General features: G+C 36.1%; 1 protein-coding gene across 2 annotated transcripts in view; it reads left to right on the top strand.

The window, feature by feature from the left end:
• The window catches only part of Ifrd1 (Interferon-related developmental regulator 1), a 185481-nt gene that overhangs the window by 24135 nt on the left and 136228 nt on the right, over nucleotides 1-25118 (top strand). For both annotated transcript variants that reach the window (XM_090371688.1, XM_090371687.1), the window contains exon 2: nucleotides 12420-12545. In XM_090371688.1, coding sequence (XP_090227814.1) covers nucleotides 12420-12545 — 126 coding nt within the window. The remainder of the gene's footprint in view (nucleotides 1-12419; nucleotides 12546-25118) is intronic.

Below are 25118 nucleotides of genomic sequence, written 5' to 3'. Positions count from 1 at the left end.
ACCTCTCCTACAACCGTCCTTTTTCAATAAAAATTTATATCTCCTTACATGTGTTTTTGCATCATATGCCTCTACTAATGCTAATGTTTCCAAGAAAGAGTAAGAATGGCACAGCGTTTAGTTTACTCTATCCATTTAAAGCTTTAAACACTTTATTTGAGTCTCCTTGCAGTTTCCAAGTATGCAATTTACAGAACTGAAATCTTTTTTGGTAATAGTTCCCTTTTGTGTCCTTGACCAATTTCGTTGCTCTTCTCTGCACCCATTCCTACAGATTGACATCCCTAAAATGAAGCTTTCAAACCAATATGTAGTACTCAAGATGCAGCCTAACCATTGCCTTATACAACAGGATAATCACCTCCATATCCTGCCAGCAGAATTCCTGTACATCATAGACAACACCATGAGCTGTCCGCTGTCCTAGCACCTTGTCTGCACTATCCAGAGAAATTTGTCAGACTATACAATCCTTAGGGGTTTTTTTTTTTTTTTGTTCTACACCACTTTGAGTGTGATGCCACCCAACTGGTAAGTTATTCTGAGATTATTGCTACCAATACACAGCACCTTGCATTTGTTAATGTTAAATTTCAATTGCCATTTGCCTAATTTTTCTAGATCTTGTTGCAGTAGCATTCCCTGATTACTGTCAATAACCCCTCTGCAAACTTAGACATTAAGCCTGATATGCCTTCCTTCATTAATAAATATTGAAAACAACAAGCCTCATGCTGGACCTTGAGGGACTCCGCTAATAACATTAGTACAGGAGGAGCAGTGCCCACCGATCGCCACTCTTTGCCTTCTTCCGCATACCTATCCCTTTTTCATAGTGGTGACTTCCCCTTAATGCCACACTGCTCCAATATTTGAGATCCATTTTGACTACTTCTGAGGATATCATCAGTCAGATAGAAATGGTTGGCCTTAACTACCGTTGTGCCATAAAACCACCACCACCAACAACAACAATAATAGAAATGGTAGGCAATTCACATGTGACATATGTTCCAAAGTAATTCCCTAGATAACCTTATCTCAACTGATCATGCTTTTCTTTGTTCCTGATGCAAAGAGGCGTACCTGTCTTAAATTAAAACTTCAATTATCGCATAAAATTGGGAATTGAAATATTTAGTGGCCTGTCAGGACAACCACTAAATATATAGACCTCGGAATAGTCAGGTGCATACTGCTATGATTCAAAAATATTTAGTTTTATTGAAAGATTTTATTGTTAGGGGAAAGGAGTAACATTTTTTGTAATAAGAATAAGTGGCCTAGAATCAGGCTGTTGTCTGCCAGGAGCAACAATTGATGATGTAACCAACAGATTGTTCACTTTAAAGGAGGACTAAAGAGAGCATTATTATTCATGTAGGGGACCAATGCTATTAAACACAGAATGGGAAATTTCTTGAATAAATTTAGGACCATGCAAAAAAAAATTCCGCAAGTTATCTCAGAAAGTGTCTGCACTTCTCTTCAGTCACAATAAGGAGACTATATACCAAAAGTCTTGCAGATTTACTCAGGACTTCAGGGTCTCTGCAAGTCTTTTTGAGAGAAATTTTTAGCAGCATGGCATACACTCTTAGGTAGGAGGAACGTTTTTTATAGATAGAATACATTTGAAAAAGGTTGCACAAGGGTGTTTGCTAATATTATTGAGGATGTCTAAAGTGTTCTGTAAAACTACTAGTTTGGAGAGGGGACAGGAGCAATGTAGATAGGTGTTCATCCAAGGATATGGGTCAAAGTAATGCTTGCATACCTCTAGAGAGTTCTTGTGTTTGGTTGCATGAGCTGATACTGGCAAGGTGTGCTGAGGGTAACTAATGTTTCAAACAAACAGGAAGCTAATCACAATGAAACAATCTTAAATAACTTCAGCAGGTGTGTGTTAGCAAAGTAAACTATAAAAGAAACATGGTGTCATCCAGAAATAGGGAATGATGACTCATTATGGTATGTACAATGTAATTGGGAAGTATAGGGAACAGAAGGGGTAGTTGGTGATGCATCTTATTAGAAGCAGACAAATGCTTTTACAGATTCCGAAGTGTTAACCATGCTAGTTAGAGCAGGTTTGTGGAAAGACAAGCAAAAGAAGGAGATGGAAAGAAACTCCATGGTGAGATGAGAGAAGCTGTGAAAATCAAGAATAATACATTCAGGACTTAGTTCCAGAACAGAAATGATGGGAATAAAGAGAGAGAAGTATTTTTAAAATGTATTGAATGTGCTGGACAGCTAGCAAAAGTAACAACGGCAGATTGATCATAAAAGAGGCAATGAAAAAGAAGATACGGAGAGAAAAACCAGACAGACTTGACATGGAATGATGTAGTGCAGGTATGGAAATACATTGACAGGTAAGTCTGCTGGTATAGATGAGATGCTGAAGGGTACAGGCGAGGTAGAAATAGTGTAGTGTGGACATACAGATTTCCGCAAGATCTGGGATGAGAGATAGGTGCTGAAGGACTGGAAAGAAGTTTGATCATCCCATTGTTAAAGAGGGAGGAGAACAGGAAAAAGTATTCCAATTATAGAGGCATCACATGTGAGTAAGCTGTATGAGAGAGCGTTAGAACGGAGGATGAGAGGAACGATTGAAAATAGGATGGCCGAGGAACAGTATGTCTTTAGGCCTGGTAGATAAACAGTGGATCAAATTTTCTGAATCAGGCAACTGATGGAAAAGTGTTATGAACACAATAAAGAATTATGGATGGCATTTTTGTACATAAAAAAAAGCGTTTGATGCCATGAAGAGAGAGAGAGAAAGCGTGGAAGGTTTTGAGAAACTTGGGGATAGAGGAACATCTTGTGGAGAGAATTGAGGATATGTACACCAATACAGTAAGCAAAGTAAGAATAGTGATTGGGTTGACGGACAGCTTCGAAATAATATCAGGTTTGAGGCGAGGAGGTGTCCTGTCACCACTACTGTCAAGGAATGATGTGCAATGTAGAGTGGCGGAACAACTTGGAAAAGACCAGACAAAAGTCGTCCTCTTCGCAGATAATCTCTGCGTATGAGGAGAGAGCAGAGAACAAGTGCAATGGCCAATGAATTTGGACTGGTTTTCAGTCAGGAGAAGAGTAAACTAATGATTCCAAAGAGGAGTGGCGAGCCTAATGGGTACATTACAATGGAGAGAAAGAGCTAAAAATGGCTAACAACTTCAAGTATCTAGGAAGCACCATTATAAAGACTGGAGTGATAGACAAAGAAATAAGTAGAAGGATATGAACGGGTGGGAATTTCTATAGGTAGACAAGAGACCTGATCTGGAACAGGAACATACCACTGAAGTGCAAGAAGGCTATATCAGACCTATTACATACCAGTTCTGATGTATGCATCTGAAACTTGGATGAAAGCAGAATTTGGGGGGGGGGGGGGCAGAAATGAGATTTGTGAGGATCATAGCCGGAAAGGCAAGATGCGACAAAATCAGGAATGATGTGATTAGGGAGAGAATTCGGGTTGTAAAACTCCAGAATAGGATTGAAAGATCCCATTTGAAATGGTTTGGACATGTCAAGAGGACGAATGAGAGGTATTTTTCAAGAAGAATGTTTGATTTACAATTAGAGGAACAAAATACCAAAATACAGAATGCCGTGAAAAGAGAGAGAAAGCGTGGAAGGTTTTGTGAAAGAATGAGGGAGCAAGACATGATAAAGACCGATATCATTAAAAGAGGAGGAAAAAGGGTTGCGTTCTGCGGAACTCTATGTAAGACAGAGAGAGGTACATCGATGGACACTGCTCTTTGTGGGGTCCCCCAGGGTTCAGTGTTGGGTCCATTGTTGTTTTCTGTATTCATTAATGATATTGATGATGGTATATCAGGAAATTATTTGAAATTATTCAAAAGTTTGAAAACTTTTGAATAATTTCAAGTCCCTCCGTTAAATCTCTAAAGAACCATTATAATGTTGGTGACCAAACAATATGCGTCATTGTAAAAAATAAAGGGAAGCATCGTATTGGACATGCGAGTAGTACATGTTAAGTTTTTTTTTTTTTTTTTCCGGGGTTAACCGCGAGTAACTGATTCAGCAGATATGGGGGCACACTTCTTATTTTATTTAAGCATAGCCTAAACTAATATATACAATTGGGTAAGGTTTCAGGTATATTGCCGATACCAATCGTCAGACTGTGCTGTTTGGGAAATAGAGATAAAAATTAAAAAATTGAAGGGTACTAATTTAGAACTACTCAATGTAAATCTAATTAGTAACCTTCCCCTTTTTAATTTGAACAGTTGATTGTTGAGGTATGGAGGCATGATCTAACTGAACAAGGCAATTTTAAGATCACACCTGGAATACTGTGTCCAGGCATGTAGGCCACACCTAAACAAAGACATACTTGAAATGAAATGATCCTAAAAATGGTTAACACACCTGGTGAGATTGACAAAAGGACATCCATATGAAGAAAGGCTTTGAATGTGTGAGTTACAGACTTTGTAACTAGGCACCTTAGAGGAGACCTGATTGAGATCTGTAATACTCTGAGTGGAAAAACAAAAGTGAATGAAAGTGAAATTTTCAGTGTTATTAGTGATTCCAGAACTAGGGACTATAAATTCAAATTATTATCAGTGTTTTTGACTGGGTTAGCATTAGTATTAGAAGAGGCATATGATGCAAGAAAGCAAGCTTATATAGCATAACCAAAAAAGAAAAACCTTCCCATTTCACCCATTCATTCACCCCAAAAGTTTGTCTAATTCAGCCTTCAATTTATTTAAGCTGTCAACTTCCATAACAACAGATGGAAGTTTGTTTCAGCAATCAACCACCCATTGGCTAAAGGAAAATTTCTGCACATCTATTCTACAACTGTCTTTCCTCAATTTGAATTTATGCTCCCTCATGTGTGAAATCTGAACGAGAGGAAGAATCCCATTTGAATTAGCTCAATGCTGAGCTTATTCAAAGCCTTATACACCTCAATTAGATCACCTCGCAGGTGCCTTCTCTCCAGACTCTGCAATTTGCAAAACTTAAGCCTTTCTTGGTAACAGTAATAGTTTGTTCCACTCACTAATCAAGTTGCCCTTCTCTGTACTCATTCCAGCAGCTATACATCTTTTCCTATGATGAGGGCTCCAGGCCAGTACACAGTACTCAAGGTGTCACCTGACCATTCAGTTATATAAGGGGATAATCACCTCCTTATCCCTGCCAGCAAAATTCCTATATATTATAGACAATACTCTTGCAGCTTGTCTACACTGCTCAGAAAACTTCAGTTGTCAGCCCATCTGCTCAACTTTTCTAAATTCTGTTGCAGTAGCATGCTGTCATTAACAACCTTTGTATCTGCAAACTTGGATATTAATTAATGGCTGATATACCTTTATCAATATCATTGATAAATACAGAAAACAGCAATGGGCCCAACACGAACCCCTGGGGGACACTGCTAATAACATTAGTCCATGAAGAGCATGTCCATTGATTACCACTCTGTCTTCTCCCACTCAACCATCCCTTTATCCATAGCAGCAACTTACCCTTAATGCCATACCGCTCCAACTTGTACAGTAGTCTTCAATGTGCAATAGTATCAAAAGCTTTCCTAAAATTCAGGTATATGATATGAAAATTATTTTTTGCATCAAACTCCTTTGTGACCACATTGTAGTAACCAATCAAACTGGTCAGACAAGACTTCCCCTTAACAAACCCATGCTGTGTCTGAACTATAACTGCTGTCTTGTCTAGATGATCCTGCAGTGCTTCTTTAACCAATGATTCCATTATTTTCCCTGGAATAGAAGTTAAACTAACAGGATGTTTTTTTAGCTTGTAGGGTTTTCATTTAGCTAGTGAGTTATTAATTACTAGGGCTTGCAAACCGGTTAAATCTGTTTTCATATTGAGTTGTTAAAACCAAAACCGGATTCGAATATTTTCTTAGTTAGCCCTCGAATATAGTTTTTTGTTATGCACATTTTCTTTTGTTTGTTCATTTGTCTGGATCGTTCAACTGCTTTATGTTTTAAACATGTTTTTTATTTTATTTTATGTTTAGTTACGAATCTCATGGGCAAGTGGCCCAAATCTAGAAGGGGTACCTTTTATCTTCCCACCTGTATCATGGCATGATGCAGGTGTACTCATTTACTACTGAGTGAGACAGAGCAATAGCGTAAAAGAAAATGCTCAACATTTCTCCATTCCATCTATCTTGTTCGCCAGGCAAGTTATGGAAAGCACCTTATTGATAGTTACCCACTAGAAATAGATTCGCTGAATATTGCATCAAATTTCAATCATGGAAAGTTTTTTGCTTTGTTATTCCTATTATATTTGCGATCAAATGTTCTCCAAAAAGCAGCTTCACCAAATTTAGCTTTTATGTAATTTTGAAAATACAGTAGATTTAATTGGGGAAAAAAAAATTGCAAGTAAATAAATAAAAAATTTCTTTCGTAAAAATTTTTTAAACTTCCCTCGTTTAGACTCTTCATTCAGTGCTTGCGGGAATGACGCATAGTATTGTGCCTTTGTTATCTTCAATATGTTTATTTAAAATTGTCGTTGATATAAAATTCCTACTAATTTATATTTATTACTCTTAATGTCTAAGATGAAATCAAATGTATGGAATTATTTTGCTCGAAAAAGCAAAGATGAAGCACAATGTTTGAAACGTCGGATGATAATGAAGTCATCTGGAGGATCTACATCATCTTTGATGTTGCATTTAACAAAATGCATCAGATTGACATTAAACAAGATAACAGTGAAACTCCCGTAAAAATGGTAAGACCATTAGAAACTTTATCATTAAAAAATCTGTGGAAGAAGAGATTTTAAAATTAGCTGCTTTAGATGGATTTTCTTTTAATTTAATTGCCAAGCGTGAGTTTATACAATCAAGCCTTCACCTTCAGAGAAATAAATACGATAAATTACCACTAGCCTCAGTGAATGGAATTAAAAATATGGTTCTGAATTATTATAAAACTAAGAAAGAAGAACTCATTCAGCATTTCAAAAATTCATTGGCTTTGGGTGTATGGTATTCATTGGCTCTAGACAAATATACGTCTATACAAAATAAAAAGTATATGAATATAAATGTGCGTTCAAAAGACAATCATTGGTTGTTAGGGCTTATTGAGATTAATGGTTCACTTGAAGGAATTTGGTTTGAACTTGGATGAGGATATTGTTGCCTGCTCCACCGATGGAGCAGCAATGATGATTAAGTTTGGCAAGCAAATTACGCCTAATCATGAACAATGTATAGCCCATTGTATACATCTGTCAGCTATAGATGTATTTTATGAAAAAACAATCAATTATGGTGCCACCGTCTCTGTGTCTCCCAAAGATAATGAATGAAGAAAGTAGTGATGATGAAGAAGTTGAAGAAAGACAGCAAGGTATGTTTTATCAAACCGACTTTACCGATGAGCTCATTTATTTCTTCAATCCAATGGTCAATATTGAACAAACTATTAACAAAGTCAGAAAAAATTGCAAGGTTTTTCGAAAATTGCCTACCAAAAATGACATATAAAATTTTGTTAAAGCAAAATTTAATGGGAAAGAATATAAACTTATATTATATTGCAAGACTAGATGGGATAGCACATTTTATATGATTGAGAGATTTTTGAAATTGAAAAATTACATTCCAAATGCTCTATGTGCAGTACTGTCAACTGAAGCTTTCTGACGATGACTGGAAAACACTTGAATTGCTATGTGAAAATTTGCGACCAGTTGAAATGATTCTGAAGGCTATAATCTCAGAAGATACAGACTTACTTAAAGCAGAGTCTTCAATAGAATTTCTGCTTGCTAAGCTTGATACAGCAGAAAACCCATTTGCTTTAAATGGTTTTAAAGTTTTAAAATTTGTTTTAAAGTTTCACCAAAGCCTTTTGCAGTGTTACAATGCAAGATGAAATTGCCAAACTGTGGCTTTGCTGAGCTATCTACACAACCCCAAAAAGTTTAGGAAAGAAGATTCAGGTTCAAGAACTTTTGATTTTCTAAGTAAGCAAGTTTTGAAAAAGAAGCTTGCTGAAGAGATTTATTAGAGATTATTTGCAAAACATTCCGAAGGAGTCTTAGTGTTGAATGAAGAAACTGAAAATAAATGAACTCTTCTTTTAGAAGAAAACAAAGACTCATCTAGTTCCGATGTTAGAGATAAACTCATGCGAGAGTATGATAGTGTAATAAAGAGATTAACTGAAGAGCCTTCAAAATATCTGCGTGAATTGGAAATCAGCAAATAATTTAAAATTTTGGAGGCAACTAGCAGTAGAAGTGAAAAGCTGGAGAAAGTTTATAGAGCACTGATGACCATTAAACCAACAAGTGTCCAATCTGAGAGAGTGTTTTCGATCACTGGTCTCTTTAACACAAAAATAAGGTGAAGTCTATCAGGAAAAATGCTTAATATACTGTGTTTTTTAAAGGATCATTTTCAGAAAAAAGCTGAGCAGTAAATAGTAATTTCCCCAAGCTGTTTTTTTTTCACATTATTTTTATTTATTTATTATTTTTTTTTTTGTTTACTATACGAGAAGATAGTTTTTATTCAAAGGATTTGAATACAATTTGTAATTTTGTATAATCTCAAGCTGGTTACTTTTTTGGAGCATTTTAATTTTTTTATTTTTTTTACTATAAGAGGTGATAGATTTTGTTTGAAAGATTTGATTACGATTTGTACAATCTACCCAAGATAAAATAAATACCTGTGTTATAAGCTTTTAATTATTTTCCCTAAGTCTGAGAAAATTGGTTTTAAAACAGGTTTTAAGGGTAAACTTTGTTTAAACTCGGTTTTATGCAAGCCCTATTAATTACTGAAATAAGTTGCATCGATAGGTGATTGAGGCTGGCAACTTGGGGAAATTTATAGGTAAGCTGGATATGTACCTAGATAGTTTATTTATTTATTTTTTTTTTCTTTTTTATTTATTATTTATATATGTTTTTTGCCTTATTCAGTAAAAGCTTGGTTACTTCCTTGTACCATATGACTAATAATAATTAGAGTTCTAAGTGCACATTTTAAACTGACTGGAATGTGTCCATATTGATTCTCAGAAGATTTCTACATTACCTATAATATAATACTGTATTTGAATATCATTTCTATTAAGTTTCCAATTAACAGTGCCTGCTGTAACTAATGGTTACAGAATGATTTATGAATCTGAAGGTGTGATTTCAAGCAGATCCATAACTAGCTTGAACTTATAAACACAATGTGAATAGCATAGTATATGACTTAAAAAAAGACAATCTTAGTCTCAAAATTGTGTATAGTTATACTTATTTTGATGCAGTATTCAAGAGATGCTATATGAGCGTTTGCTTTTTTTTTACTCATAGAAAATGTTTAACATTCTTAAAACATAGCTGAGCATAGATAATTTGAGTTTCAGACTTGCTGGCAACATGATCCATCCTGCCAGCTTTTGTATGCATTGCTCAGAGAACTTCATATTGTGCAGTTAGATGTGAAGTTCTCTGAGCATTGCAGAGAGCTCATGTAATTTTGTTAATTATATATAGGAATTTTGCTAGCAGTGGTCAAGCCCCATCATGAGCATTGGATACAGGTCTGTGGGCCTCATTTTAGGAAGGATGTAGAGCTGCTGGAATGAGTAAAAAGAAGGGCAACGAGATTAGTGAATGAAACAAACAATTACTGTTACCAAGAAAGGCTTAAGTTTTGCAAATTTCAGTCTGGAGACAAGTCATCTGTATAAGGCGATCTGATTCATGTATTTAAGGCTTTGAATTGATTGAGCAAGCTCAGTGCCGATGGGATTCTTCCTCTTGCTTAGACTATGCACATGAGGGAGTATAAATTCTAATTGAGGAAGGGCAGTTGCAGAATAGATGTGTGGTAGTTAGCCTTCAGCTAGCAGGTGGACAATTGCTGGAACAGACTTCCATCTGTTGTGGAAGTTGATGGCTTAAATAAATTGTGACAGTTGAATTTGCTATTATATTATAATCTAGAGATATAGATTTATTTTAATTATATTTAAACTAGATGTACCTGGCGTAACATATGGCATCTTTTTGATTAATGGCGTAAATAGTTTAATCTAGATCCTTCAGTCTTCGCCATTCTTGTTTAGCGGTGATATAATTCTACAGTAGTCACCTGTGGGATATATGCATATACCTCTATATGCAGGTGGTTCCCCATCTTCTCCCACAAATATTGCAGCAACCTCCATTTTGGATGTAGGTGCATTATATTATCTCTTAACTATCTCATCCAATTGTTGCATTACTTCAGCCATACAGCCTGGCTTGATTGTTTTTCAAGCCATTTTGTTGTTGCTTCAGCAGAATCGAAAATATAAAGTTGGCCGTATCCTGGCTTATTTGCCTCATTTGGATATAGCGGTGAGACCAAATGGTAAATCTGGCCATGTATTCTAAAACAGTATGGACCATTTACAGGCGTTGATTTAATCTCTGTGCCCATCGATGCGAACACCAGTGCTGAGTTGTACTCTTGTATATGTTCTCTGTAGTTTTTTGGTTCACGTGTATCCCATGTAACCAGCTCTCGTAATAGAGTAGGTGTCTCAGACAGTGGGTCAAGTGAAACCTTTCCATCATGACAGCATTTAGTGTATTTATTCGATGTGTTTAACTCATCTCCCCAGTATCTTGTATCACAATACTCACAGTTGTAACACATTTCCTATGTTATGCTCTTCCACATTAGTACAGCTTGTTGATTATTCACATCCGATACTTCTATTTGATTAGTCCTATGCCATTCCGCCCGTCTTCTCATTTCCAATCTTGCTTCTCTTTCTTCAATGTGTTCTGTCTGTCTTCGTAGTCGTAGAGTCTCGTTTTGGTCTCTTAGTCTATTAGATCTCTCCTCTAATGTTTCATTAGCATTTCTTCTACATTTTCTCAAAGTTCTTACACACTGTTCAGCCATTTTTACACATCTTAAAACCTAGAACAGTTTATTAAAATTGAAGACATAAAATAAACATACATTGATAGCTTTCAGGCATAGATTGCCTTTCTTCAGTTGAAAAACATTAGTACAAAAATTAATAAAGAATGCCTGGTATGGTGGTCGTGTGAGGTTAACGGGTGCTGACAACAATTAGCAGTTGGAAAATTTGAGCAGCATACCTAAGCATTATATATATATAGATTATATTAATGTAGTTTCCCCCTCTTTGGCATGAAGTCTGAAAAAAAAAAAAAAAGGCTTAGTAGTTGAGTGTAGCACTGTGGACAGGGTGTACTTTATTGGTTGAGTTCAGATATCCATGTAGCCTTTGTTTTTCTATTAGGGTAGATCTAGTTCCAGAGGGATTCCTACCGCTGTTGGTGCTAGCACTAGGATTCTTGGAGGTTGAACCAGAGGAATGGTAAGGGCAGGTTAGTTAGTTAGTTATTTGGTTTTTAGGGGCATTAGCAACTAAGGCCATATTGCTCCGGGATATGCGGTGGTCATTCCCTGACCTTTCCGCATCCTCCGTATTTGGTGGTGACGGGCTCGAACCCCGTTCTAATCAAGAAGCGTGTGCTACGCACTGCTGCTCCTTCCCACCTGGCTATGGAGGCGCCCCGGTAAGGGCAGGGGGAAGGCTGAATGGGAGGAGGGAATAGTTGGGGAAGGTAGAAAAAGGTGTATCCTGTTGAGGGGATTCCCTCCTCTGAACTTGAAAGCGGCAACAGACTCTTGCTTTCTGGTGTTTCTCTAGAATTTTGGGACTTTCTTGTCGAAGCTGTGTCCTTTAGAGATGCTATATCACTGGAAGCTAGATTACCAAAATTGGTGTGGTCTGAATGCTCTCTCATGTGTGCTGTCAGTTCCTCATAGAATTGGCCTGCATAGGTCCTGTTGCATTAACAGATGACCTCATAGAAAGTCCCTGATTTCCAGTTTTACTGCATCATTTACGTTTGGGGATTTGTTTTTGTTTGTTTCTGGAAGGTGGCAGTTTATGTTGGTCAGTTTGTTCATTGGAAAACAAATATGCAGGCACAGGATGGCCAGTGCCTACACATTTCTCACTATATATATCTCTAGGATTAAATCATCTGATTTGTTTTAGTACACTCTATATCTCACTTCAACATAAGATTCATAAGATAGATGAACCATTATTCCTTACACATTGGTTAACTGGAATATGCAGTTCAGTTTTTGACACACGTAAGAGAAAAGTATATTTTTGGGACATCCTATATATACCTTTCACCCTGGAATATAATTTATATGAGGTAAAAAAAAAAAAAAAAAAAGTTTTAACATAGCTAAACTATAATATAAGTACTATACTACTGATATAATTTATCCTGTTCATATAATATTAAAGATATATATTTTGTTTTAATCAGTCATTCTCTTTTAGGTAGAAGCAGTGGACATCAGAAGCGTGATGTTACTATTCTGGCAAGTGAGGAGGAGTCTAATGCTGACAATGCTAGCATTATCAGCAATGTTTCTGAATCTAGATTTGGCAGTGATGATGGAACCTGTAAGTTTATCTGTAAAGTAAAATTATATATAATTTATTGCCATAAAATAATACAGTAAAATCTCCCTTAACACAGATACCTTGTTATGAACACTGGCTTGGGTTCTGGCCAGAAGTATTAGGAATTACATATTTAAGGACCTTTTAATACAGATGCAGATACTTTCAAGGATAATCGATACGTGTGTATTTGGTAGGTCAGCGGAATTTTCAACAAACGCAAGTGAAAGTCAAGGTCATTACAAATGCTGTTAAGAATATTTACAAACTTATTTGGACTGTCTGCAGCTCCAATATTCGCATCACTTAGTGGGCCGACCGGGCCAGCCGGGTGGGTAAAGTGCCTGCCTGGCAACCCCAGAGGTAGCGGGTTTGCATCCCATCTCGGGCTTGGATCAGAGTACAAAAATGCAAAAACCTTGGGAGGTGCAATATGGCACAGAAGCTGATGCGCCAACAACTCCCAAAAAAAAAAATAAAAATAAATAAATCACTTAGTGAAGCAATAAAATTGCCAAACTGAGTGATGCTGTTGCCAGAATATAAAAAATAATAATAAAAAAGTACTGTATCAAGTTTGTATACAGGATTGTTTTTAGTTCAAAAAGTGTGGAAATGTAGCTGTAATACATTTCTTTCAAAGAAAAAAAAAAATAAATAACTCTACCAACTGACTGCATGGGTAATTTTGACCAAGAAATTTTTCTATGCCTTACATTGATTATGCATTAATTTTTTAAGAAACAAAATTGCTTGCTGTTTGCATCAAGGCCGTGTGCCGAAGTTTAAAAATGAAAGGGTTTGTTGTTGGTGAAGTGGTAGTAATACCTTATATAAAATAATTCTATGTGAACAAAAATGATGAATATGGACTAAAACTTTTAGTATTATTACATATTCAATGTATAGGTGTAGGTTCATATTTAGACCTACACCTAAGTGATCTAGTTATCCATAATGAAAATGAAATGGTCTAAACAGCAACTTATATAAGGTTTTATTTTTAATAAAAATTGTGTTATTTACTAAAAGTTAATCAATTGAAGCACAAATATGTACAATTATAATACCAATTAAAAAAAAACCTTGAGTAAGCAACCAGTTACAGTGAATTTCATTTTTTTTTTTTTTTTTCTGAATTATTGAAATTGGTTATATTGACTTCTGCAAAACGGATGTCACTGTTTAATGGACACTTTCTTCTGACCCAATGATGTCTGCTTTAGAGAGATTTCACTACATAAATATGTGGAGTTGGGGGACCCCCCCCCGAACTGCATTACAATCAACACTATTTACTATGTATTACATAAATTAGTCAATCTGTACAGTGGCATAAAAGTTTGCTCATTTTGCAACAAACAGCAAAAAAAAAATCTGTTAACCTAAATTTTATGTTGCCATCACACTAAAGTAGTAGCTATATGCTGCGCTTAAAATACAAGGAGGAAGACAATCAGAAGTAAGTGCAGATTTAATACTAACATTAATAAAGAAGTCCTTGGGATTTTTTTTTTTTTTTTTTTTTTTTCCCTGTCTAAAGTGTGATGAAGGAAGACGAAGTCTCTAACACTTACTACAGGAATAAATCATTGGGGAAAATTCCAAACACTAATAAAATTATCCTTGCTGGATGAGAAATGAATAGTGAAAACTGCCATAGAGACTTAATCAAAGTATATTCAAGTTGAGAAATGAGATGGGAGTGAAACAGTATAGGACAACTAACACTGATGTAATAGGACTAAAGTAAATGTGCTGTCACCCAAAAATAGTGATTATGAGTTTCACTGTGGTATTTACAATGTATTTAGGAAGGTTAGGGAAGATAAAACGGCTAGTGGTCATGTTTCACATCAAAAGCAGCCTAAGTGATAGATTCAGAAATTACATATGCTAGTGTGGAAATTCTTTATGCAGAAGTAATAAAGTCATCTATAATTAGTATCTTGGGTTATATGAGAGTGATTGGCTTTGGCCGCAGTAGTTGCTAGATCTGAATCTTTGTGATTATTTCCATTGCTGATTACTGAAGGATATTGTCTGCAGTAATAATCCACATATTAGTTAAACAACTGAAAGGTGCTGTGGAGGGCTCTCCGAAGAAACGTTGTTTGGAAAATGGTCTTGGATACGTTGAGATCACATATTGAATGTTCCAGAAATCAATCACTCGCTGGCTAAAGGCAAATTTCAGCACATCTATTCTGCAACTGTCTTACCTCAGTTTGAATTTATGCCCCCTCAAGTACATAATCTGATAAGATAGTATGAATCAGAACTGTAGTACTCAATATGTTCTACGTTGATAATAATATTAGTAAATTTATAAGAGGAGTTTACCTCAATATAGTACATAGAACACTTCCGTAAGATACCCTCCAGAAATTAAAACGGAAAAAACGAAAAAATCGACAATTTACCGGTACATTAAAGTAAAATATAAATAATTAAATAATCAATTTAACACAATTCAACATCAGTTTAAAACAATTAAAATTCAAATTAACGCAATTAAAAGAATCTAACAAAACATTCAAAACGATTTTCCTTCCTGAAGCTGACAATGCTTTTCGACCGACTGTCGTGATCACAGGAATGAAAATTACCGAATCAGGCTAAACCTGCAACTTAAATAGTGATTATATGTCTTCGTGCATGCGCGTAAAGGTCCACGCATTGGAGATCAAATATGGCCGACGAACATTAACAGAATTCTCGTATAATTTAATTTCAACGGTTTCTGCAATTAATAGGCGTGTATAATTACGTTGAACGTTAAGTATTTTGGCCTCGTTAAATAAAAAAGTATGTTTTTCGTTAATGGCATGAAAGGTAATACGAAATTTTTAGAAATCTTCAAGTACCGTGTTAATGGACTAGAAAGGAATAGCGAAAGCTTAAAAAGCGGTACTCACCTTGAAATTAATCTGCGATGGTTTACTTAGGTAGCGTGGTTAATGTTTAAGTTGAATTGTTGAATTGAAAAATTAAAAGGGAGCGAAGTAGGTAAAAGTTGACTGAGTTAAATAGGCGCAAGGAAATAGAAATGTACACATCCAATCCTTGGTTGTCATCGAAATAAAGAGAAGAAGAATAATTAAAAACTATGTAAGTGAATCCAATGAAGCCAATAGTCTTTACGAGGACTTTCGTTAGTTAGAGAACGTGGCATGAAAGGCTAATTCTGACGCTGCTGAACGAGAAGCACGAACTGAGGCTTCGTGTTGATTTACACGAATATTAAGAGAAAACCGCATCGAACCTTGGTAAGACAAGTCGCAATCACCGCAAGAAATGTTGTATACCAGATCATTAATTTGTGTTGCAAACGTGGAAAGAACCAAGCGATTGTTCAGTATAGTGTGTAACTTCCGTATAGGCTTAGCTATAATTTTAAATTCGGTATCTTTAAAGAATCTATTAAGCTGTTTGTGCCACTGTTCAACGTATGGGACAGAAATAAAGTATTTTTTGATATTACTATTGTTGATTGGTGTAGTATTTTGTATCCTATCCTTAGCTTGTACCCTAATTCGATTTATTGTGTTAATGGGATAACCCCTATTTAAGAGTCTGCTAGTTAATATTTGTATTTCTGAGTCCAAAGCAGAATCCGTCGATGAATATTTATAGGCATTTAGAAATTGATTAAAGATAATCGATCTTTTGTAGGTGAACGGGTGATAGCTATTATAATGTAGAAGCATACCGGTGTTTGTGGATTTTCGATAGATGCTAAATTGTATTTTGTTCGAGTCCCGGGTAAGCGTGAAATTTAGAAAGTTTAATGACTTTGTATCCGTATCTTCCCTTTCCAATGTAAATTTGAGTCTAGAATGAATATTATTAAACGAATGTAAAATGTCTTGGATAGTACTACTATCGGTAATAACTAGAACATCGTCTAAATACCTCCCATAGTATGTGATACGGGGACGAAAAGGTGTCAAATGTATCTGCTCAATCGTCGAGAGATAGATCTCTGACATTAAGCCACTCAGACTCAAACCCACTGGTAATCCAAAAATGGAAGTGTTCTACATACTATATTGAGGTAAACTCCTCTTATTAATTTACTAATAATCTGATAAAGAAGAAGAATCCCATCAGCATTGAGCTTGCTGAAACCATTCAAAGCCTTATATACCTCAATCAGATCACCTTGCAGGTGTCTAGTCTCCAGAAGCGGTAATTTGCAGGACATATATCTTTCTTGGTAAGAGCACCTCTTTGTTTCCCTCACCAATCTCGTTACCCTTCTCTGTATTCGTCCCAGCAGCTCTACATCCTTCCTAAAATAAGGCCTCCAGACCTGTATGCAGTACTTATGGTGTGGCCTGACCATTGCCTTATACAAGGGGATAATCACCACCTTATCTCTGTTAGCACAGTTCCTGTATATCATTGACAAGATCCCACGAACTGCTCTGGCAGGCTATTAGCACTGCTCTGAAAACTTCATATTTGACTGCACAATTGCCCCCAGGTCTTTTTCATTCTCTACTTCTCTGAGTGTAGTACCGCACAGTTTGTACATTACTCTGGGGTTACTGCTAGCCATATCCAGTAATTTGCATTTGTCAATGTTAAACTGCAGTTGCCACCTCTCAGCAATGTACCATCATTACTGTCATTAACAACCCGCCAACCTTTGTATCATCTGCAAACTTGGATGTTAAGCCTGACAAAACCTCATCAATATCATTGATAAATATAGAGAACAACAATGGCCCCAACACCAAACCCTGGGGGACTCCACTAATAACATTAGTCCATGAGGAGCAGTGTTCATTGATTACCAGTTTGTTATCCATAGCAGCAACTTGCCCTTAATGCTATACTGCTCCAATTTGTACAACAGTCTTTTACGTGCAATAGTATCAAAAGCTTTCCTGAAATCCAAGTACAGTCCTCGTATAACACATGTTTACACTACATGAATTCAATCATACACGATTTATAAATTGGGGAACGATATCGTATATAACATGAACCGAATTCGCTTATGCACGATTCACCTTTGGGTTTACAAAAATGGTGGTCAAACGCGGAATCAGCCCAACTGAATGCAACAAGATAGGAATGAAGAGAAGATTCTGAAAATGTATTTATGTTTTTTATAACAGTGAAGAGGAAACACATTCACCATAATAAAGTAAAAACCCACACAATTGCAGCCATCAGTATTATCACAAATGCAATTAGATCGAGTTTACTACCAGTTTATAACAGATTCCTAGCAGAAATGCAACTGGAAATTGTTTTTATTATTTTATGGTAGTGACCCCCAGAAATGTGCTTTAGTAAAATGTGAGCTAGTGAGGTGTTAATAGTATGTCTGCCTTTACGGTGTTGTTTATTCAGTTGCAACATGCACGCCGCTTTGTTTATGTGTATCAAACGTGCCTCCTCATTTTGTAATTGTGCTTTATTCCCTAAAAATGTGAAAAATACTTAAAAGGTGTGAAAAGGAAGCGTCCTGGTGAAGACACTACAGATTCAGAGAGAAAAAGAAAAGCAATATTGATAGACAGGCGGACTGGATCAAAAATTCTTACCCGGGAAAATTTTTAGCAGCCTTATACTAGCTTTTATGGCCAAAATCAGGCCTGCCTCTATTGTCTTGTGGCCTCCAGCCCACTGGGTTTCCCTGGTATGGCCAATTCACCTCTGTCCATAGAAAAAAAAATATGAAATTCTGTTCCTTTTTGAAACACTTTGAGCAAAATGAAAGAACATGTGATATTGCATGCGCTACAGGCCTAAATGTGTCAACATTGAGAATTAGAAAGAATGCAGAGAAAATAAAAACAACTTTCATAGCAGGAACAACTCAAAGTGTAACAAAATCATTGCATCAAGGCAAAGAATAGGAAGAGATGGAATGGCTGTCATCTGTTTGGACAGAAGATCAAATAAAGAACAAGTTTTCTTACAATAGAAGCAAAAGCATTAGCAATATTTTATTACAATTATTTATTGTGTTTGGTAATGCTGTATGTTCAATCTTGGGTGGTCAGCACCTAACCCTATTTTTTCCAATGGGGCCTGTTATTTATATTGCACGATTTTGCATTGCACAAGGATTTCTAAGAACACAACTATCGTGCTATACAAGGACTGACTTGCCTGACTCAAATTAGTCAGGCAAGATTATCCCCTTAACAAACCCATGCTGTCTGAACTATAACTGCAGTCTTGTCTAGATGATTCTGCATTTCTTCTTTAACCAGTGGCAACATTATTTTCCCTGGAACAAAAGTTAAACTAACAGGTCTGTTATTACTTGTGTCACCCTTTGATCCCCTTTTTGAATTGGAGATACATTTGCACATCTTCCTGTCCATGGGGACTTCTCCTGAATCCAAGGATGCTCTCATAATTAAGGCTAAGAGTTTGCTTACTTCCTTTATTGCCTCCCTAAATATAACTGGATTTATCCCATCCACCCCACGTGCCTTTCTTATGCTCAAATTCAACAATTTCTCCTCCACTTTGCTCTCAGTTACTACAAAATCATTAAGCACCCTGCTTAAGTGGAACCCAGGAGTTTGATAAACTTCTGGCCTCCACTTCCCTACAGAATTCATGTGTAAATTAGATGCAAAATACTCATTCAGTTTGTCAGCTATCTGAGCAGGATCATCAACAGTCGGACTATCAGTATTAAGTGTGCCAATCTTGATCCATCCACTTCCTCCTTCTAGAGTTTACGTAAGTAGAGAAATCTTTGCATCCTTTGCCAAAGATTTCTCATAATCAGCCTTCGCATGCCTAACCCCCTTCCAGACCACCTAGTGTATAATCTCGCTGCCTCTACTCTGCCAGATAGTGACTGGAGGGAGTCCAAGTAGTGTGTATGCAGGGTGCATCATTGGGGCCACATTATGTTAAGGAGCTCGGTATATTCTACCATGTATACATCATATTCAAAAATTTCCTTACTTCATACAGCATATTCTTGCTGCCTTTTCTTACTTCTGAATACATCATGAATTGTCAAACTAATAGAACAAACTTATCTGCAAAAAAATCTAAACCTACGAAACACTTCCTAGTTCATTTCACAAATATACTTGGTCTCAGTTCTAATCTCAATGAGTTCCATTTCCACTTACAGATCCCATGCCCATTTTCTCACAAAATCCCAGTTATCGGTTGATTCAATCACTGCTCATCTCATTTGTCTGAATTATTCACTGAATGCTTCCTTTTGCTTCAAAGGTGGTTCTTGTGCATATATCCGTTCTGATATTCCATGTCAGAGACTTAATAATTTGGAAATTCCTCTTTTTGATCTCCTTTGGCTTAAAATCTCTCTGGCACATTTCTTCAAATTTGTTTGTTGCATCTATCATTCTCTCAACTCCACTAATCACTTGGAACTCTTTGGCTTCCTCTCTTTGAAACTTGACTTTCTCCAGTCCAACTTTCCTAACAGTTAGATAATTTTCCTTGCTCATTTTAATGATCACAACTCCAACTGGCTTCCTTTTTCTAGTTACATGGACACTGCTGGTCGAGTTACTAATTTTGTAATTAACAGTGAAGTTACACAGATTGTATATTTATCTACCAGAACACCAGAGAATCGTAACCCCTCAGCCAACCATTCTTTCTCACAAAACCATCCTTCTAAATACACAGTTCAGGTTCTCTAGGCACCTCAGATCACAACTTGGTGATGGTCTCTTTTGCAGTGGAGCCTTTCTCTCATTACCATTTTCAACCTCATGTTGCTTGGCATTATAAGAATACAAATGATCTGCAAGGTTTCTTTTCTTCGTTGGTTGGATTACCGTTTCAAATATTCTGATGTCAACACTTGCTCAGATTGTATGAGTGATATTCTAGTAGAGATGGAATTCTTTATTCCACCTTAAAATCTCGTCCCTTCTCTAAACCTTAGTTTTCCAATAAATGTGCTAAGACTGTTCAAAAAAAGAATGTTGCATATTGCAATTGTCTCGTTGCCAATGCTCGCAACAATTGTAAAGCAGTTATTTATTAATCCAAACTAGATTTTGAACAGGCTAAGGGGAAACCTTTCTTCTTGTCCAAATGGTAGCTGAGCATTCTGATCTCTTGCCAAAGCTTTTGTCCATCTGTTCCCACCTCTGTCAAAACCAGATGGTTCTATTGCCACTTCATCCAAATATAAAGCTGACCTGCTAGCATCCTATTTTTCTTCCAACTCATGTATTGATGATCTTGGTAAGCCATCTCCCACCATTCCCAGTACACATTCACTACCTCTTTTGGTTTTCTGCCAGAAGGATTTTGATCAGTCTTGATGCTAAGAAAGCTCCAGCTCCTGATGGACTTTCTCCACTTGTCTCAAAACCTGTGGCGCATTATAGCCTAAGTTGCTAATGCGCCAATAAAACCCAAATCAAACTCAAACTCAAACTCTCAAAACCTGTGCTCCTGAAGTTACTCCTGTTCTGAGTCTCCTTTCTTCACTGTCTTATTCCAAAAGTGTTTTTCCTTCTGCTTGGAAATTTGCTTATATCCATCGAATTCCTAAAAAGGGTTACAGATCCCTCCCATGCATTTATCATCCTATTGCACTTACTTGTACTCTTTCTAAAGTAATGGAGAAATCAATTAACTGCCTTAAACTATCTAGAAACCTTCCATCTGATCAATGAGCACGAGTATGAATTCCGTCAGTGTCGATCGCCGGTTGATATTCTGACTTAGGTTACCCATCTATGGACAAATTCAGTGGAAAATTTTGGTGAATCTCAAGCAGTTTCTCTTGACATTTCAAAGTTTTTTGATTGTGTTTGGCATAAAGGTTTTCTAAATAAATTTCCATCTTATGGTTTGCCTTTTTTTTTTTTTTTTTTTTTTTTGTAATTGGGTATCCAGTTTTTTCTCTAACTGCTCACTGCAGCCAATGGTAAATAGCTGTCTTCTAACTTCTCCACTAATACTGGTGTTCCCCAAGGTTCAGTTCTTTGTCCCACTTTTTTTTCCTCTTGTATATTAAAGTTCTTCCATTGACCAGAAATCCTATCCATAGGTTTGCTGATTAGCATTAGTAAAGGCACAAGATGCAAGAAAGCAAGCTTATATAGCATCAGCCAAGAGAAAAAAAAAAAACCTTCTCATTTCACCCATCCACTCACTCCAAATGTTTGTCTAGTTGTTCCAGCAATCAACCACCTGCTGGCTAAAGGCAAACTTTCACACATCTATCCAACAACTGTCTTTCCTCAATTTTAATTTATGCCCTCTCAGGCAATTATTCTGAGCAAGAGGAAGAATCCCATCAGCATTGAGCATGCTCAATCCATTCAAGACTTTATGCACCTCAATCAGATCACCTTGCAGTTTCCTAGTCTCCAGACACTGTAATTTGCAAATTACAGTTTTGCAAATTACAGACACTGTAATTTGCAAAACGAGTACAGAGAAGGGCATTGCCCTTCTCTGTACTCGTTCCAGCAGCTCTATGTCCTTCTTAAAATGAGGCCTCCAGACCTGTATACAGTACTCAAGGTGTGGCCTAACCATTGCCTTATACAAGGGGATAATCACCTCCTTATCCCTGCTAGAAAAATTCCTGAATATTATTGACAAGACACTGAGAGCTATTCTTGCAGACCATCTGCACTGCTCAGAAAACTTCATATTTGCCTGCACAATTATCCCCAGATCCTTTTCATTCTCTACCATTGTTGTCTAACACATTACATTCCTCTTCCAATTTGAGAAACCTTGCCATGCACAAACAGCTTTAACTTCTCCAATATCCAGTGCTGATCTCCATTCCGTTTCTGCTGCATGCCTTTTCTGTAGCTACTTCCATGAGCACTGTTCTGAATTGGCTTCTATAATTCCTGCTCTCTCTTCCAAAGCAGTCCGAACACGTGCTGCAACCAGGCAGCGTCCTTTTACTGCCCAACTTCAAACTCACAGGACCGACTTTTCTTCTTCATTATTTATTAATTCAACTTCTGTTTTCTGTAACAACATTCCTTCATATATATTTCCTGAAAATTACAATCTACAGAAGTTCAAGTCTAATGTCAACAAATATCTTCTGAACCTTCAACTTGTGTACAGTACTGAGTACTACAGGTTCTAATAACTCTCGTGTGTGGGATTTTCATAAAAAAAAATAATAAATAATGTGATACAATATACATTGTTTGAACTTTGACTTTTCTGAATTTATTTATTAAACAGTTTCCTTCTAAAATTTATAATTAGAATAAAATTATCATTTGTGGCAATTTCAACTTGCCAAATTCTATAGCTTATTAAAAAACTAAAAATTGTATCATATAAAAATCCAAATTTTTTACGTTAAGATCTTTGTAGAATGCTGTGAAGATCTTAAATTTTGTTTTTCCAGAATAGTGCATTGTCACATTTTTGTCAACCAGGCATTTTGTAACTTGACTGTAAATTGCTTGTTAGTATGGTAATTTTATTATTTACGTATATATGCATCTTATTTATTTCTATTCTTAGTAGTTACTAGTGTGTGTTGTATATGTATTGCAATTATTCTTTGTTGATTTTTTTTGCCCCCTAATATACCTTTTTATATTTTATGTAAGCCCCTCTTGTGAATGGATTGGCTGTATCATGGTGAGCCACTGTGTATATTCTTGGCAATAAACTGATTGATTGAAATGCAGGGTAGGCCATACGTTAGTTTACCAAGAAGAGATGCAATTTACCAAGAAGTAAGTTACCAAAAACAAATTTAACAATTCATTTCAATGTCATAAATTGCCATGTAAAATTAATATTAATAAAGTAAATATGAGCATGAAATTAACTTCAAGATTTAAATTGTACAAATTATTTCTCGGTAAACTGACATATGGCCCACCTTGTATTATCTACACCGAACAGTACCATTGTGTGAGAGTTGATATACAATATCTCATAAAGATGTACATATATTTTCATCATAAATATTTAATTGTGTATTTTTTTTTTTACTTTGCTTATTATGTTTTGCTGATAAATGATGTACTAGTTGTTAAAACAAACGTGAAATGGTACACATAATACAAAGCATAAACAAAGGCACCTGGAAGTTTGACTTTTAACAATGAATTTCAAAGACAGTGGAGATGTGAATTTGCCACAGAACAAACATTACAAAGAATTTGAAAAAATTGTGGTAAATTTTGGACATGCAGTACTGTGCAAGATTTGTGCAATCTTGGATCCTGGTGGGGAAGCCTGTGAACATGTGAGGTGAATTCTGATATGGTATTACAGCAGTTTATGCAGTCACAATGAAAATTTGTAAAGCAAGCTGCATGTGCAATTGGAATCAGGTAGTTACACTGCATTCTCAAAAGAGCTGTGGATGCAAGATTTTTAGACAAGATTGATCAGATGAAGCAATATTGAAGTTCAGAGTTACAGTAAACCAAAAGAACTGTGTGTGTGTGTATTGTTCCCATGGTAATCAAAATGGTCATGTGTAGAAGGCAGGGAATCTATCCAAAGTTACATTTTTGTGTGATCCATTTTGGTGTCTTATCCAGGCAAAGTGGACTGTATTTTGTTTTGAAGGGACAGTTGATGAAGAAATGCACCTCCATATGATTATTGTATCAATTATGCCTGCCATTTATAAGCTGTATGGAGATAAAGTGGTTTACTTCCAACAGCAGGGGGCATTCCCACATTATTATTGTGAAATCACAGCCTATCTTGATCATCATTTCATAGACTGGTGAGTAGGCTGACGAAGCTTCATGTCACTCATGTTTATCTGATTTAATCCCACTCAACTTCTATTTGTGGGCTACCTGAAGGATGTACAAAGTGTGCATGCATCATTTTGAGACACTTTATAAATATGTTCAATTATTGATGTGTTAATTTCCTTGAGTATATAATATTAATTTTCCATATAGAGCCAGTGCCTTATATTTATTGTAAACTAATACATCAGTATGTGCTTCAGGTCTCATATTGGATTGCTGTATTAAAGTTTTCCAAGATTGAGAGAAATGGAGTAAGTTCAAAACAGCAGTGAAATTAAATGCAACAAAATGTAGTTTTGGAGTGATGAAATTGAAGCAGTGTTAAATGAGACTTCTGTGCTTTTTTAAGAAATCTTAGAGTTTAGATTTGAATGTCAACTAGTTGAGGTACATGTTTTGATTGTCCTGGGAGGTGGATGACAATTGCAGATGCCAGTTCAGATGAGGAAATATCTATAGAAAAGGTATGCGGCAGAAACTGGATGTCTGTATTAGAGTGGAAGAAGTTTCTAAAAGACATGTCATTAATTAATCTGATTGTCTTCAAAGAATCCTGCTGTTTAAGAGAGGTGTTGAGGCACCACCCCAGATGTAGAAACATTAATATTGGTAGTGGCAAATGATCCAAGGAAGAAAACTTATACATTATCAAAAAATAAATAAATAATATTTAATCCATTCATACACTCTTATAATTTGTCTAATTCTTTAAATTTATTCACAACACCAAGGTTGAAGTTTGTTCCAATAATCAACCTGTCTATCCTACAACCATCCTTTTTCAATTTAAGTTTACATCCCTTATATTTGTTTTGTGTATCTC

The sequence above is a fragment of the Mastigoproctus giganteus genome, chromosome 4 (genome assembly GCF_048544385.1).
Source record: "Mastigoproctus giganteus isolate SK-2022 chromosome 4, ASM4854438v1, whole genome shotgun sequence".
Classification (NCBI taxonomy): Eukaryota; Metazoa; Arthropoda; class Arachnida; order Uropygi; family Thelyphonidae; genus Mastigoproctus; species Mastigoproctus giganteus.
Note: the sequence above shows the minus strand (reverse complement) of the source record. Positions and strands in the feature narration are given on the sequence as shown.